Source organism: Anabrus simplex, chromosome 8, assembly GCF_040414725.1.
Source record: "Anabrus simplex isolate iqAnaSimp1 chromosome 8, ASM4041472v1, whole genome shotgun sequence".
Taxonomy (NCBI): domain Eukaryota; kingdom Metazoa; phylum Arthropoda; class Insecta; order Orthoptera; family Tettigoniidae; genus Anabrus; species Anabrus simplex.
Window position 1 is genome coordinate 208,349,176 of NC_090272.1, and position 17,360 is coordinate 208,366,535.

The 17,360-nt window shown below is 38.7% G+C and overlaps 1 protein-coding gene across 1 annotated transcript in view; it reads right to left on the minus strand.

The window, feature by feature from the left end:
- Nucleotides 1–17,360, minus strand: part of CAP (Cbl-associated protein) — an 822,384-nt gene that overhangs the window by 237,717 nt on the left and 567,307 nt on the right. Inside the window, exons 10-12 of the mRNA XM_068228905.1 lie at nucleotides 8,385–8,518; nucleotides 1,361–1,433; nucleotides 1,095–1,130 (exon numbers count right to left, since the gene is read on the minus strand). Of these exons, the coding sequence (XP_068085006.1) occupies nucleotides 1,095–1,130; nucleotides 1,361–1,433; nucleotides 8,385–8,518 (243 nt within the window). The remainder of the gene's footprint in view (nucleotides 1–1,094; nucleotides 1,131–1,360; nucleotides 1,434–8,384; nucleotides 8,519–17,360) is intronic.

A 17,360-nucleotide genomic window follows, 5' to 3' on the forward strand; every position in this document is an offset into this window, starting at 1 on the left:
TTCAAAAAGTAACTTTCGTTCCAAATACGGACAGCAACAATTGACATTGATTCCGTACAAGACGTTATGCAGGCTTGTCAATTTCAAGTTAATTTAATTTTTTAACATTCATGACAAAAGATTTTGCAAGAAGTGTTGTCAATTTGTGTAAATGATGTACATATATTTATATCTTTTGCATTTCCTGAATAGTCCTTAAAAAGACACTGGGTTTTTTCAATTTTTTAAACATTTTTTCCTTTTCATTTTCTGATTTGAGTTTTGTAATCTACCACGTGATTTTATGGCTGATGAAGTCTCAAATAGAGATGAAACACGTCCCTAAATATTTTTAACATGTTTTTAATTAAATAGTTCACTTGTAAAGTGATGTGTATTGATTGGGTGGACCAAAACCTAACATTGTTTCTTAGTTATTAATGCTTTGTCGAAGTAATGATGAAACCAATGTCCAGCACAAATGTACAACACACAGACAAGTGCAAGCTGTTTCACAAGCTTTCGTCAGATAATCTTGCATGCAATCATGGCTTGTAAAGTTTCATTACAGAGAGAAACCTCTCAGAAACATATATTTTAAAGGATTGCCAATTTTTCCCTTTTCTGATGTGCTTTCCATAATGCAATGCATTTGCAACAGCAGTTCCAATGAACCGCCATCCTGAACTGTATGTTCCCTAGCCGTCGAACTAATACAATACATCTGGCCAACTCTATGGTCAGTGGTCCGCACCACATTACATCTCTCTCTCCCCAAGAGTAATTGTACACACTGTGAACTGTGCAGCATTTGGGCACCACTGTTCTATGTGAATGTCCCGTCAATGATAGGTGCTACAGCTAGTACTGTATAAGTACTGCATATACTATCCACACAGAACTGAGCACCATTCTACATGTCTGGACAATGGAAATCTGACAGAATGTGATATGAAAAATAGTGTAATATTTCAAAGTCAGTGTTAAATAACTTGAGTTCTGGCTTGTTGCAACATTATAACCGTCTTACTAGTTTAGAGCATGCACATTATTTGTCACACCATGCCACACAGTGAGTTGTTAAACATTAATAAATCCTTATTTAGGTATATCACCTCTCCTTGGTTTGTAACGGATAGTGATATAATCGTCTGCAAAAAGAAATAAGAAAGGTAAATTGCTTTTTTGTAAATGACATGCAGTAAACAGTTTATTTCATAAAATTAATATTGAGGAACACTATTTTAATTCTAGTATGATAATGAAAAACTTGAGAGATACTGTGACAGTACTCCAAAGCATTATGTAAAGGAAGAAAAAAGATATTTGGATATTGTTTTACTTATCATTAATAATGAATTAATATCAAAGGTTATCTTACCGTCCTTCCCAGCTCGATGTAGCGAATCATACATTCGTTTATACCACTTCGCTTGGTTAATGTCTTTGACTTCCTGAAAGAAAAATAAAAGGATATTATAAGAACAGTTCTTACTCAGAAAAAAAAAAAGTAAACGTACACTCGTGGCCTCGACCTAAGAAAGTGCAGCTCTTTTCAGGCACACCCCCAATGGAGGTGAGCTGCATGTACCGTTTTAACCACATATTAGTCCTCCTGCCAGTCTTAAATTTCTGGCAGTACTGGAAATTGAACCCAGGCACCCGACGACAGCAGCTAATAACACTAACCATTATGCTACGGAGGCGGACACTCAGCAATAAGTTCTGAAGGAAGAATTTGAAGTTGATGACACATTTAGAAAATTGTGTTAATTGTTACAAAGTAAACTCCTATCTAGTCTAATCTAGACCAATCCTAGGAAGCGTTGTATGGATAATTCAATTCAATACTCAATGCAGACTATAAAGTTCAGTAAAGAGCAGGCTTGTGGAATGAAAGTTCTTAGGAAACATGACAAGATGATTTGTTGAAATGAGAATATCAGATCAACACTGGGAGTGAAGGCCCATATATAAGAAAGACGACGGAAATGGTTAGTGTACGGTATGTAAACGGGATGCTCCATGTGCTTATATGGAATGGACAGTTTGTGAAACGAGATCTATTGGACTGCCACCAAGAGGACCTACAGACAGATTTAGAGTGAACAGCTCCATCTATTCAGGCAGAGTCTACTGTACAAAATATTTCAGTCTCTTTTTACTCAAAAGTGGCTTAAAGTTATTGGTCATTAATCATTTTCAGTTTGTGATCATCCTCCTCCTCCTTTCCCCTCATCCAGCCCCTACTGGGTTGGGGCATTTTTATCTTCCTCTCCTCTTCTACCATTTTGTCCCAGTCCAGGTTTCTTATTCTTGCACTTCTCTTTACTGAATCAATCCACCTTATTCTAGGTCTCACCCTCACTCTCTTTCCCTTGAACTTCATCTCCATCACCCTTTTTTTGGTATTCTTTCCTCCTCTATCCTCTTTACATGTCCAAACCATCTAAGTTTACTCCAATTCTTTCATTTAGGTTTTCTGTTCCGACTTCCTTTCTCACATCTTCGTTTCTCACCCTGTCTTTCTTGTCATACTTGTTAGGTATTTCATTTCTCTGGCTTGAATTCTACTCTCCTCCCTACCTGTCAATGTCCAGGTCTCAGCTACATAAGTCAATAATGGGAGCAGAATATATTTTGTCCATTACCTCTCTACACTTCCTTGGTACTTCCACCACCACCACCACCACCACCACCACCACCACCACCACCACCACCACCACCACCACCACCACCACCATCGTCATCGTCATCATCATCGTTATCATCATCATCATCATCATCATCATCATCATCATCATCATCATCTGCAGTTTCCAGCTGTTGGCTGGGTCTGCTTTGGTACTCCCTTATACCAGACAAAGTTTCTTACACTCTGGTAGAATGCATTGCCCCGTTGCTAAATAAAATATAATTCCAAAAAACTGAAAGCAATTTGTTCGAAATATGAGTACTATACTTCTAACACATGAATTTCCTGAGGACTTAATGAATACTCTAATTAACAGTGAACAGTTTATCCCTCAGTTTTAACTTGTACAGGGTTTGGTTTGTCTACGTACTTATCTCAATATAATAATTTGTTTTTAGCACAATGAGGATAAGATGATTTATTAAATGTGCTACTGATTGATACATTATGATAAAAAATTATGATATTTAAGATTAAACTTTAAAAATCATGTATTGTCTTGAGACGTTTACATATCCTGATTTAAAGATTTAAAGAGATTTAACTGTACATACATTTAGGGTGAAATCAGGGTTAGTGTTACAATAAATCTGCAAATTTTCAGGAAGTACGGAGACTAGCTGCTCAACAAAGTGGTATGTTCTGCACTGTCACTGGTTAATGACGTGGAATTACATTTGTAGACAAATAAGCTTGAGTGGAGCTTTTAAAAGTAGGAAATATAATATGATGATAAAGTTGAAATTCAAGAGAACAAACTGGGGCAAATATTTATTTATAGGAAGATGAGTTAGGGATTGGAATAATTTATCATGTGAGATGTACGATAAATTTCCAAATTTTTTGAAAACATTTACGAAAAGGCTAGGAAAATAAGTGATAGGGAATCTGCCACACAGGTGATTATCCTAAATGCAGATCAGTGGTGACCAACTGATTGATTGATTGATTGATTGATTGATGAATTGATTGATTGATTGATTGATTCAAATGGGATCTTACAAGAGACTTATACACCCTCTCCTTTACATCCTTACCATGACCCTTCAATACCATCCTAACCATGTGAAGAGATCTGTATAAATTCTTTATAACTTTGTTGCTGTGATTACCCCAACGATGATTATTTCTTATATTAGCAACTAGGTACTTGCAGCAATTCCAATGTAGTATTATCACCCCGTCAAAACAGTAATTTAAACTGAGAGGACATATCCTTTGGGTAAAACTTACAACCTGATTTTTCAGCCCATTTACTGTATCTTCATACCATTTTCCACTGTCCATCTCACAACATTGTCTAGACCTTTTTGTAGTTGCTCACAATCTTGTAACTTATTTACTACTCTATACACTATAGCATCGTCTGTAAATAGCCTTATTTGTGATCCTGGCTCTTTACTCATAGCATTTATATATAAGGAAATGTAATGGGCCAATAATATTGCTCTGTTGGATGCCAATCTTAATAATTACAGGATCAGATAACACTTCACCTACTCTAATTCTCTGAGTTCTATTTTCTAGAAATTTAGCCACCCATTCAGACACACTTTTGTCCAGTCCAATAGCCCTCATTTTCACCAGTGGTCTCAAAAGTTCTACCTCATCAAAAGTCGTGGATAGGTCAATAGCAATGCAGTTGATTTGACTTAGTGAACTTAAAATATCTGCTATATTGCGCTGAAATCCTACAAGTCAGTCCTCACTGGAATAACCTTCCTTAAATTGAAACTGCCTTCTATCCATCAGTTAGTAATTTCACAAACGTGTCTAATACGAGTATAATCAAAAATAATGTTTCCCACAGCTTAAAAACAACATATATCAAACTGACTGGCCTGTAATTCTTCTACTTCTTCTTCTGTCTTTCTCACATCTGTGGGGTCGCGGGTGCGAACTGTGTCGCACATGTGGATTTGGCCCTGTTTTATGGCTGGATGCCCTTCCTTATGCCAACCCTATACGGAGGGATGTAATCATCATGTTTCTGTAGTGGCTGGTAGTGTAGTGTGCTGTCTGAATATGAAGATGAAAGTGTTGGGAGAAACAAAAACACCCAGTCCTTGAGCCAGAAGAATTAATTGGAAGTGATTAAACTCCTCGACCTGGCCGGGAATCAAACCCGGGACCCTCTGAACCTATGGCGTCAACGCTGATCATTCAGCCAGTGAGCTCCTTCATGTAAATAGTAATCAAATAAGTATTTTAGAAATGGAACTATATCCCAACCCACTGCCTTTAGAATATCCCCAGAAATCTTATCAATCTCAGCTGTTTTTCTAGCTTTCAACTTTTGTATCTTTTTGTAAATGTCTTTATTATCGTAGGCAAATTTCATTAATTCACCAGTATTAGTTGCCTCCTCTACCTGAACATTAACCTTATACCCAACTACCTGCTGACTGAATAAATCAAAATCAAAAATCCACATCTCTTTATTTGCAAATGAGGTGTCTACCTCGGTGGCAAATGGTACACTAAAATACATTATTGTCAAGCACTAAATTTTAGATTAACAAGAGAAGAAAATTTTCCTAGAATACAATATTAAACAATTTACGCTAACAATTTTTTTCTATTAAACACACAGCTCATCCTTAATAAATTTATATTGTTTACAAAATTCTACTTATAATATCTCCTGTATTTACAAATATAGTCAACTCATATACAGTATGTGGAATTACTTCAAATAATACTATACAACTGGTATAAGATTAAAATTTACATTGCATTTATTTAGTTAATTTATTTTTTACCCATTTTGGAACCTAAGTAGAATATCGACCTGCTGCATCTTAACCAGAGCCCATTTTGCCACCACTTTTCAGAGTTCCTGCCTTTTGTAAGTCCTCACATATCACACCCTTTGATCATTAATGATCGCTCGAATGTCCTTCCTGGAACCTGTTTCTGCCTTAAAGCTATACATACCCTTCCATTGTTCCCCCAAAATTAAAATGGCTGCCAGTTATGTTTGCCATCATGTTATCTTTAGATGACTTTTGCTAAATTCCATTTCCTAGTACTTTCCTTCAAATTCTCCTTACTCCTGCAACCATTCCTAACTCTATTCCTTTGTAATCTGCACTTCCTTCTTAATCTCATTGTTTCCCTGTGGCAATATAATGGGGCCCTTACCATTCCTTACCACTTTAAGGTTTTCACACTCTTCAATAATAGCATTAAACCCATCCCATAGGCTGTTTACATTTTTATTTACCATTTTCCACTTATGATAATCATTTCTTTGTTTCTTTTGCTACTTGTTTAATGTCACACTAACATGTCGAAGGTTTTTGGTGATGGAAGGATGGGACAGGGGTAGTTGTGGGAATGAAGTGGCCGTGGCCTTAATTAAGGTACAGCCTCACCATTTGCCTCATGTGAAAATGGGAAAGCAGGGAAAACCATCTTTAGAGCTGTCGACGGTGAGATTTAAACCCACTATCTCCTGAATGCCAGCTTAGAGCTGCGGATCCCTAATGGTACAGCCAACTCGCTCGGTCAAAATTGCTTTTCAAAAATTCCCCCATGCCTCCCTTATCCACCATATGGTACTGTCTAATAGTCCTTATTTTACACCATTACTTTTGTCCACCTCCGTAGCGTAATGGTTAGCACTATTAGCTGCCATTCTCAGGGACCTGGGTTCGATTCCCGGTACTGTCAGAAATTTAAGAATGACAAGAGGGCTGGTATATGGTTAAAATTGTACGCGCAGCTCAACTCCCTTGAAGGTGTGCCTGAAAATGCTGCGCCAAACCAAACCAACAGTTCAACAATAATAAAGGTGTTTTTATTTTATTCCACCTATTCAATACTTATATTTGATGATTGTATTTAACTTCCACTTTTAATTTAGTTGTATTTTTGATTATTGTATTTAGGCTGAAGATGCCCTTAATTGAGGGCGAAACATGTCCCCATGTAACTAAGAATTTAATTATGTAACAACTATAAGTGAAAATATAAGTATTGAATAGGTGGAATAAATTAAAACACCTTTATTATTGTTGAACTGTTAAAAATTTTTCAATACGGACCTAAAATGAGGTTTATAACATGTAAACCAAACCAAGCCAAACCCCATGGTGCTACAGCTCTGAAGGGCCTTGGCCTACCAAGCAACCGCTGCTCAGCCCGAAGGCATGCAGATTATGAGGCGTCATGTGTTCAGCACAACGAATCCTCTCGGCATTATTCTTGGCTTTCTAGATCGGGGCCGCCATCTCACCGTCAGATAGCTCCTCAATTCTATCACATAGGCTGAGCGGACCTCAAACCAGGCCTCACATTCAGGTAAATATCCCTGACCTGGCCGGGAATCGAAGCCGGGGCCTCCAGCTAAGAGGCAGGCATGCTATCCCTGTACCGCGGGGCTGGCATGGAAAGAGCTGCACCACCTCTGGATAAGGACAAGAGTTTACTTTTACCATTCCTTTCTATCACATTTATTTTTAACTACACAAAAATAGCTTCATGATCTCTTATACCATCTATCTCCTCAGTGCTCTATGAAGCTCATCTGGTTTTATCAGCACCTGTGCTGGTTTCCCACCTGACATCCTGATTCCTTATTCAACAGGAATAAGCTATGTGCTGAAACTGTGTTTAACCTTCTCTGCAGCTAATTAATTCATTTTTAAATTTTTATTTATTTATTTATTTATTTATTTATTTATTTATTTATTTATTTATTTATTTATTTATTTATTTATTTATTTAACATATGGGTTTTATTGCCGGGAATATTCTGTGACATGTTTGACTCGCCCCGTACAGGTCTTTGACCGCCATGGGAGACCTGTACATATGGATGTGGGTTGACGACGACGACAAAGAGTTATGCAGAAAGCTAAACTCAGTGTCAGGACATAGCCTACTCCTGCTGAATAAGAAATGAGGATGTCAGGTGGTAAACTGGAGTAGAAAAGCTTTCAATTAGAACAGAGTGAAATAAACGAGGTGATCTGGATGTGTTAAGAGGGCAGAAAGGGAAGGATACTAATGCAGATTTTGGAGGCTGAGAATGAAGGAAGAAGAAGAACAAGAGGCGAGACTAAGGTGGTTGGTCTCAATCAAAAAGAGCATAATAAGAAGAAATCTGGATTGGAACATGTGGAGGAGCAGCAATGGTGGTTAGACAGTGGATGGAAAAGTTCCATTAAAGGCCCAAGTCAGATAGCTGGTATTAAAAAAAAAGATGATGAAATTTCTATCAGAAAGGAAACTTATTGAATAACATGACCAGAAAATGACTGACTAAAGTGGTCCAATAAATCTGTAAGAGAAGAAGAAGAAAGCTTCTATCAAGCCACTGAAGTGGTTGATGTACAATAAAAAGCCTTTAAGCCACTCAATTTTATCTTTTCTTTCTTTTCTTTTCTTTCTTAATCTTCTTGTATGTGCAACACTCTTTTATGAAAGCTGTACACTACCTGAGTTCCATTCTGATTGTAAGCATGAAATAAAAACAAAACATTAGGCATTAATGTTCATACAAATATGGTACATATACAATCTAAACTGTAAGAAATTAAAATACTAAAACTCTGTGGTAATTTTGAATCTCTGGAGGTTAGGAGTCCCAAATATTATCATGTGACTTTTGAGTTTAGTTTAGTCATTGTAATAAATGAATTTAGTCTCTCAGCAAATGTACTTTAATTTCAACAGTAATGATCATTAAATACACAGAACTTACCGATCGAAGACCAATAGGAATTCCTTCCTTCGTTGTTGGGCCGATACCTTCAAATTTTCTTGGTGTCAGTTCTACCACTTTCTTCTGTTGTCCTCCCTCAGAGTCTTTCACATATTCATTCTTCACAGAATACACTGAAAATTAAAATGATATTTATGTTGCATTTTTAACGGTAATAAGCAGACCTAGGGAATAAGCTAATTAAAGTGAATAGCATTTTCAAAATTCCTTTCTGTAAACTATAAAGTAACAGACAAGAATATTTACTTTCTTGAGATGTCTGAAGAAAAATGATGTATTGTACATACATTTCTGGCAATTGGTTTTACATCGCACTGGCTCAGGCATGTCTTATAGCAATGACAGAATCAGACAGAGCAATGACGGAAAAGGAAGCAACCAAAGCCTTAACCCTTAGCACCGTCTGCTTACACAACTCTTCTTCTTCTTTTTCTACCGCTTTTCCTACACTTGTGAGATCGCGGGTGAGAACTGTGTCGCACATGTGGATTTGGCCCTGTTTTATGGCCGAATGCGCTTCCTGACGCCAACCTATGCGGAGGGATGTAATCACTATTGCGTGTTTCTGTGGTGGTTGGTAGTGTTGTGTGTTGTCTGAATATGAAGAGGAGAGTGTTGGGACAAACACAAACACCCAGTTCCCGAGCCAGAGGAATAACTTAAATGCAATTAAAATCCCTGACCCGGTAGGGAATCGAACCCGGGACCTTCTGACCCAAGGGCCTCAATGCTGACCATTCTTCTGAAAAGATATGATATAGTGCTATATATTGGTACGGCTAAATTTGAAATGAAGTTCTTTACACGGAAATGAAGAATTTGTTGTTTACTGTTACCCTCTATATAGCAGGTCTCGAAGCAAACATCTTGATGAAGGCCTAGTTTCGGTCCAAAGATTTTGAAGAAGAAGAGGTAGTGGGTTTCTTTTTACCATTCTTCGTTCTGTCTATTGCTGCACTCACTGTCCTTTGTAATATTCTCAGTGTGTGCTGAGATGAAGTGTTTCTCTTCGTTCAGTGGCCCCTCATCTTAACTGAAAAAATACATTCTGCAGACCGTAAATTGGTACTTTACAGTCCGAGAGTTGCTAAAAGCTTAAACGATGCCGTTAACGCATGCTTTTCTTGAAATAAACATAGGTTGGAACATATCTGACGTACGGTATGAGTGGAAAGGGACAGCAGAGCTGCAGCCTTGTATGAAATCATGGAAAATCATCAACTGTCTCCCAAATCCAAGTTAACAGCTAAATACCCCAAACTGCATGGCCAACTTGCTATTAAAAAAAAAAAAAAAAAAAAAGACCAACCAAACCCCACTCTCTCTCTCTCTCTCTTAAGTTTTTTTTTGGTAATAAACACAAAACATCAAGTTATCCTATCCTAGGAGTCAGTTGCTGAGGATTGACAATGGCTGAAAGGACTTCAAAAAATGGTATTCTGTCAAAAGCAGTATTATGACTGGTATTGAATTAACATCAATGTATTGGAAGAGGCTAATACCACAAGCAATGAGACAATGTATTATAAAACTCAACTTGGACTTATTATAGGTTGCCAGATGGCAGAAGAGACTAGCGCTAAAACTACAAGCTCTGCCACAATGCTAGCACGTTGTTGTTGTTGTTGTTAATGTAGAACCATGGTTATTTGTTCTCCAATTTTCTCATTCTTTTCTCTGATCTATTTTATTGGATTGCATACTTTGTTGCTATAGTTCTAAATATCGCTGGCCCTCATCGATCACTACCTTGTCCAATCATACATTCTCTTAGCTGCCAATGTCAAACTGGCACTTCTACACATTAGACTTTAGAATGTCTTTGTATTGTTACAACCAATGCTTTTTTTTTCTGTGAGAGAAGGTGCCAGTATTCACCATGTATCTACATATTAGAGCAGGGATAGCACACTTTTACTGACTAGCTTGTCAATTAAGGTTTTGTTTATTACTGTTTACTGTCTAGTGTGCTATTGGTTATTTTCCTTTAACATTATCATGAACCCCGTCATTTGACTTCATTTAGGTATTAGATTGCATTACATATAAATCCATTTGACTGAATGTTTAATAATTTTATTTTGCAAACATTACTGAGAATTTTTAGAATGTCCGACTCGTTGGCTGAATGGTCAGCGTACTGGCCTTCGGTTCAGAGGGTCCCGGGTTCGATTCCCGGCCGGGTCGGGGATTTTAATCGCTTCTGATTAATTCTTCTGGCTCGGGGACTGGGTGTATATGTCCGTCCCAACACTCTCCTCATCATATTCAGACAACATACTACACTACCAACCACCACAGAAACACGCAATAGTGCTTACATCCCTCCATAGAGGGTTGGCGTCAGGAAGGGCATCCGGCCGTAAAATAGGTCCCAAATCCACATGTGCGACGCAGTTAGCACCCGCGACCCCACAGGTGTGGGAAAAAGCGGCAGGAAAAGAAGAAAAGAAGACTGAGAATTTTTAGAATGAGGTATATTTGTTGCTTTAACCTAATAACATTTGGAAAAAATATGGGCATATCATTAATTGAGACATACTGTTAATGTATAATGTTAAAATATGCTATGACCGGGCGAGTTGGCCATGCAGTTAGAGGCACGCAGCTGTGAGCTCACATCCGGGAGATAGTGGGTTCGAATCCCTCTGTCGGCAGCCCTGAGGATGATTTTCCATGGTTTCCCATTCTCACACCATGCAAATGCTGGGGCTGTACCTTGATTAAGGCCACGGCCGCTTCCTTCCCATTCCTAGGCCTTTCCTTTCCCATCGTCGCCATAAGACCTATCTGTGTCGGTGCGACGTAAAGCAAAAAAAAAAAAAAAAGCTATATTGCTACATTTTCGACCTATTCATTATATGTTAAAAACATTATTAGCAAGTTGTCTGGCGTATCACCTTCGCATGAATGGGTCATGCGCTCGCAGAGCAGCACTTCAGCAATTTCGAGGAAGTTGGAAAATGGCTCCACGAATGGTTTGTCGCAAAATACGAGCAGTTTTTCTGGCATGGTATTCATACCTTACCTGAAAGATGAGCGAAGTGTGTAGAAGCCGATGGCCAACATTTTGAATAAACAAACAATGAATTTCCCTTTAAAATTATGTGTTTTCTTTACCACAAAAACCAGCGAAAACTTACACCTGGTACACTCCAATATACCCTCGTTGTCACTATCTACTCCTTTCTCTCGCAGAAGTTCTTGTTTTTTGGAAGTGTTTGATGGTCTGGCCAGTCATTATCAGTGTCTATTTCCTTTTGACCTCGTGAAACTTCGGTCTTGGTTTTGTGATCCGCTTCACCACCTATATTTTTGTTACTAGTTTTGTCTTTTACAGGATCACAAGTAGATTTGACATATATTACAAGCTTTCATTCCCCTCCCTGAAGGGGAGCGGTGGGCCACCTAGTAGGTTACGCCTACTCTCTGGCCAGGTGGAGATTTGACAGTTTCTACTTCTTAAGCCTTCCTTATTTTTCTCATTGACTAAAAGTAAGTAATTATTTTAGTTATTTTTAACAATGTTTGCACTGATTTAACTTTGAGCAGATATTTTTTAAATTCACGGGAACACCCACATGCTGCCGTGTGGATATAGAACTGATAGTCTGACACTGGAAACAATCGGAAAGTGAACACAACTTCCTGTTTCCTGCTGCATTACCAACCTATGAAGCCTATGAAACATCAAATACAGTAGAGACAATACACGACACTGAGCGAGATATTGAGGGACAGCTATTGGAGCTCACTCTAGCGGATAGACCTGAACGGTACTGATTCTGTCATAAGAGCACGTGTATTTTTGTGTGAAGTTTTTGGTGTTATTTATGCGTTCTCAGTGAGTTGACATAATTAAATAGTAGCGTGTGTCATTCCTTGATATCTCCTTTCAACATGAGGGGAAAGGTATGTGCTGTGTTTGGCTGCAGTAATTACGAAGTAGAGAAAAATGCGCGGTCGTTCTTCAGGTTCCCTCGTGACAAGAACATGTAAGTAATATTGTGTTTCCATATATATTCTTCCAGTGACAGAGATTTTTATAGTACTTCATAATCTTCTGACCTGCTCGACCCATGTTTTAACGGGCTTAAAATATAATACGCGTATTTTATTGTATAGTGCAGCAGTTAACCTTCAATACCGATGTGTTGTTGTAGGTGTGATCTGTGGGTTTTGACATGTCACAGAAGCGATTTGGATAAAGTGTACAAGAAAGAAGGGACGTTACGCTTGTATAAGAATTATAAGATCTGTTCAGATCATTTCCAGGCCAGCGACTTTAAAAATCCTCGACTATACAGCCAAGGGTATGTTACATTTTTACTCTAATTGTATGGAAAATATTCCTCAAAGCATCACTATCGACAACATTTTCAAACTTTTCTTTCTTTTATCCCTCTTCTCAGACTAAAGCCGGGATTTTATAGATTTTCTTTCTGTTAGTAGGCTTCATGTTAAGAGGAAAATTGTCCAGCTATTAAATGTTAATTCATTGCATCATATGTGTAAGGAATGTGCCGATATTTTTATTGACAAATGTCTTAATGTGATGATACAATGTTTTTAAATGAGGAAAAAGACAAATCCAACCGTAAGATTTCAGGCAGGTATGCTAAAGCTAAAAAAACTAATGCATAAATGAAAGATCAAGCCATTTCACACCTTGTTTATATGTCTAATTTCAGTCTTTAAATAATAACCTTTTAAATAATTCTTCATTAATTTATCCAGAATTGCTTTAGCAACTTCAAAGTTAATATCTCAATACCACTTTCTTTCTAGACGTAATTTATTTATCCATTTCCGTATATACATTTCCATTGATATTTGAACCATGTGACCTTGCCGCGGTGGGGAGGCTTGCGTGTCCCAATGATGCAGATAGCCGAGCCGCAGGTGCAACCATATCGGATGGGTATCTGTTGAGAGACCAGACTAACGAATGGTTCATCGAAAGGGGGGTAGCAGCCTTTCGGTTGTTGCAAGGGCGGCAGTCTAGATGATTGACTGATACGGCCTTGTAATAATACTCAACATGGCTTAGCTGTGTTGATACTGCTACACGGCTGAAAGCAACGGGAAACTACAGCCGTAACCACCTCCCGAGGACATGCAGCTCTCTCTGTATGAAAGATGTACTGATGATGGCTTCCTCCCGGGTAAAATATTCCGGAGGTAAACTAGTCCCCCATTCGGATCTCCGGGTGGGGACTACACGAGAGGGGGCGATCATCAGGAAGATGGATACTGACATTCTGCGAGTCGGAGCGTGGAATGTTAGGAGTTTGAACCGTTGTGGTAGGTTAGAGAATCTGAAAAGGGAGATGGATAGGCTAAAGTTAGATGTAGTTGGTATAAGTGAAGTACGTTGGCAGGAAGAACAGGATTTTTGGTCAGGCGACTACCGAATTATCAACACGAAATCAAACAGGGGCAATGCAGGAGTTGGTTTAATAATGAATAAGAAAATAGGGCAGCGGATAAGCTACTACGACCAGCATAGTGAAAGAATTATTGTCGCCAAGATAGACACCAAACCAATGCCCACCACAATAGTGCAGGTCTATATGCCTACTAGTTCAGCGGATGATGAAGAAATTGAAAGAATATATGAGGAGATAGAAGCTTTAACACAATATGTCAAAGGTGACGAGAATCTAATTGTGATGGGAGACTGGAACGCAGTGGTAGGCCAAGGAAGAGAAGGTAGCACAGTAGGAGAATTTGGATTGGGACAAAGGAACGAAAGAGGAAGTCGGCTGGTTGAATTCTGCACTGACTATAATTTAGTCCTCGCCAATACTTGGTTCAAACACCACAAACGACGGCTGTATACGTGGACGAGACCTGGAGACACTAGAAGGTATCAAATAGACTTCATTATGATTAGGCAGAGATTCAGAAACCAGGTGTTGGATTGCAAAACTTTCCCAGGAGCAGACGTGGACTCTGACCACAACTTGTTGGTCATGAAATGCCATCTGAAGTTGAAGAAATTGAAGAAAGGAAAGAATGCAAAAAGATGGGATCTAGACAAGTTGAAAGAAAAGAGTGTGATGGATCGTTTCAAGGAACATGTTGCACAAGGACTAAATGAAAAGGCCGAAAGAAACACAGTAGAGGAAGAGTGGAGAGTCATGAAAAATGAAGTCAGTAGGGCTGCTGAAGAAATGTTAGGAAGGAAGAAAAGATCAACTAAGAATCAGTGGATAACTCAGGAGATACTAGACCTGATTGATGAACGACGAAAATACAGGAATGCTAGAAATGAAGAGGGCAGAAAAGAATACAGGCGATTAAAGAATGAAGTGGATAGAAAGTGCAAGGTAGCTAAGGAAGAATGGCTGAAGGAGAAGTGCAAGGATGTCGAAGGCTGTATGGTCCTGGGAAAGGTAGATGCTGCATACAGGAAAATCAAGGAAACCTTTGGAGAAAGGAAATCTAGGTGCATGAATATTAAGAGCTCAGATGGAAAGCCACTTCTAGGGAAAGAAGACAAAGCAGAAAGATGGCAGGAGCATATCCAACAGTTGTATCAAGGTAACGATGTAGATAATTTGGTTCTGGAACATGAAGAGGCTGTTGATGCTGATGAAATGGGAGACCCAATTTTGAGGTCAGAGTTTGACAGAGCTGTGAGTGACCTAAATAGGAACAAGGCACCTGGAATTGATGATATTCCCTCTGAATTACTGACTGCCTTAGGAGAAACCAGCATGGTAAGGTTATTTCATTTAGTGTGCAAGATGTATGAGACAGGAGAAGTCCCATCCGATTTTCGGCAGAATGTTGTTATACCTATTCCCAAGAAAGCCGGTGCTGACAGGTGTGAAAACTACCGCACTATTAGTTTAGTATCTCATGCCTGCAAAATTTTAACACGTATTATTTACAGAAGAATGGAAAAACAAGTTGAAGCTGAGTTGGGGGAAGATCAATTTGGCTTCAGAAGAAATGTAGGAACACGTGAAGCAATCCTGACTTTACGTCTGATCTTAGAGGATCGAATCAAGAAGGACAAGCCCACGTACATGGCATTCGTAGATCTAGAAAAGGCATTCGATAATGTTGATTGGACCAGGCTATTTATGATTCTGAAGATGATAGGGATCAGATACCGAGAACGAAGAATTATCTACAACCTGTATAAAAATCAGTCTGCAGTGATAAGAATCGAGGGCTTTGAAAAAGAAGCAGCAATCCAGAAAGGAGTGAGGCAAGGCTGCAGTTTGTCCCCTCTCCTTTTCAATGTTTACATAGAACAGGCAGTAAAGGAAATCAAAGAGAAATTTGGAAAGGGAATCACAGTCCAAGGAGAGGAAATCAAAACCTTGAGATTTGCCGATGATATTGTTATTTTATCTGAGACTGCAGAAGATCTCGAGAAGTTGCTGAATGGTATGGATGAAGTCTTAGGTAAGGAGTACAAGATGAAAATAAATAAGTCCAAAACAAAAGTAATGGAGTGCAGTCGAACGAAGGCAGGTGATATAGGAAATATTAGATTAGGAAACGAAGTCTTAAAGGAAGTAGATGAATATTGTTACTTGGGTAGTAAAATAACCAACGATGGCAGAAGTAAGGAGGACATAAAATGCAGACTAGCACAAGCAAGGAAGAGCTTTCTTAAGAAAAGAAATTTGCTCACTTCAAACATTGATATCGGAATTAGAAAGATGTTTTTGAAGACTTTTGTGTGGAGCGTGGCATTGTATGGAAGTGAAACATGGACGATAACTAGCTCAGAAAGAAAGAGAATAGAAGCTTTTGAAATGTGGTGTTATAGAAGAATGCTGAAGGTGAGATGGATAGATCGAATCACGAATGAAGAGATACTGAATCGAATTGGTGAGAGGAGATCGATTTGGCTAAATTTGACGAGAAGAAGAGATAGAATGATAGGACACATCTTAAGACACCCAGGACTTGTTCAGTTGGTTTTTGAAGGAAGTGTAGGTGGCAAGAACGGTAGGGGTAGACCAAGGTATGAATATGATAAACAGATTAGAGCAGATGTAGGATGCAATAGTTACGTAGAAATGAAAAGGTTAGCACAGGATAGGGTGGCATGGAGAGCTGCATCAAACCAGTCTATGGACTGATGACTCAAACAACATTTGAATTTAGCGCGATTTGTTCAGGTCAAGTCACTAGGAGCGCCACCGTCGAATTGTCTCCCATTTTAGCAAGGAGAAATCCGTAAGTGTCGTGTATTGTCTCTACTGTATTTGGAAACATGCAAGCATGGTACCAACTTATGAGAATCAAAACTGAAAATTCAGTTTGTGAACACAGTGCCATCTGCTGGAATATTTATAATAAATTGCTCTGTCACTTAATCACACTTCTTAAAAAATGGGAAAAGAAGGTGGTGGTACTGCATACCGGCAGAAAAAAGCAACAGTTACAACCATGTAAAGTATTGGAGAATGGGAAAGACTCCAGTAAACCGTCTCTTTCCTCGAGCATAACACATGCTCCGGCAGCACCTTTGCTATCCCTTTCAGTAGGTCACCAGCATTTATAGCCGTTCCTTTGTTGCAAATGGAGCTAGAATATGGAACTGTTCCTCCCCCCCCCCCATAACATTAGAGCCATAAAAAGCTTAATTCCTTTAAGTCATATTTCCGTGAGCATCTCCTTGATGTGTGTCGCCAGGTTGAATGAATCTCGTGGAGTGAATGTACGTTTACTGACTGTGCTTATGTTTTCATAAGAAAGAAGTGTTAAAGAAGTGTGGTTCAGCATAAGAGAGGACCATGAGTCCCAACTTCGGCACTACGAGTAAGGCAATGATGATGATGATGATGATGATGATATAACCTTGTAATGCATTGGAAGAAAATTAAGTCTAGATTAAGGGTGACTGTAGAGGAAAGATGAAGAAGTGAATGCCATAAGTACTAGGTGTATGTATAAGTTTTTGCTCGTTTTTGTGGTAGAGGAAAC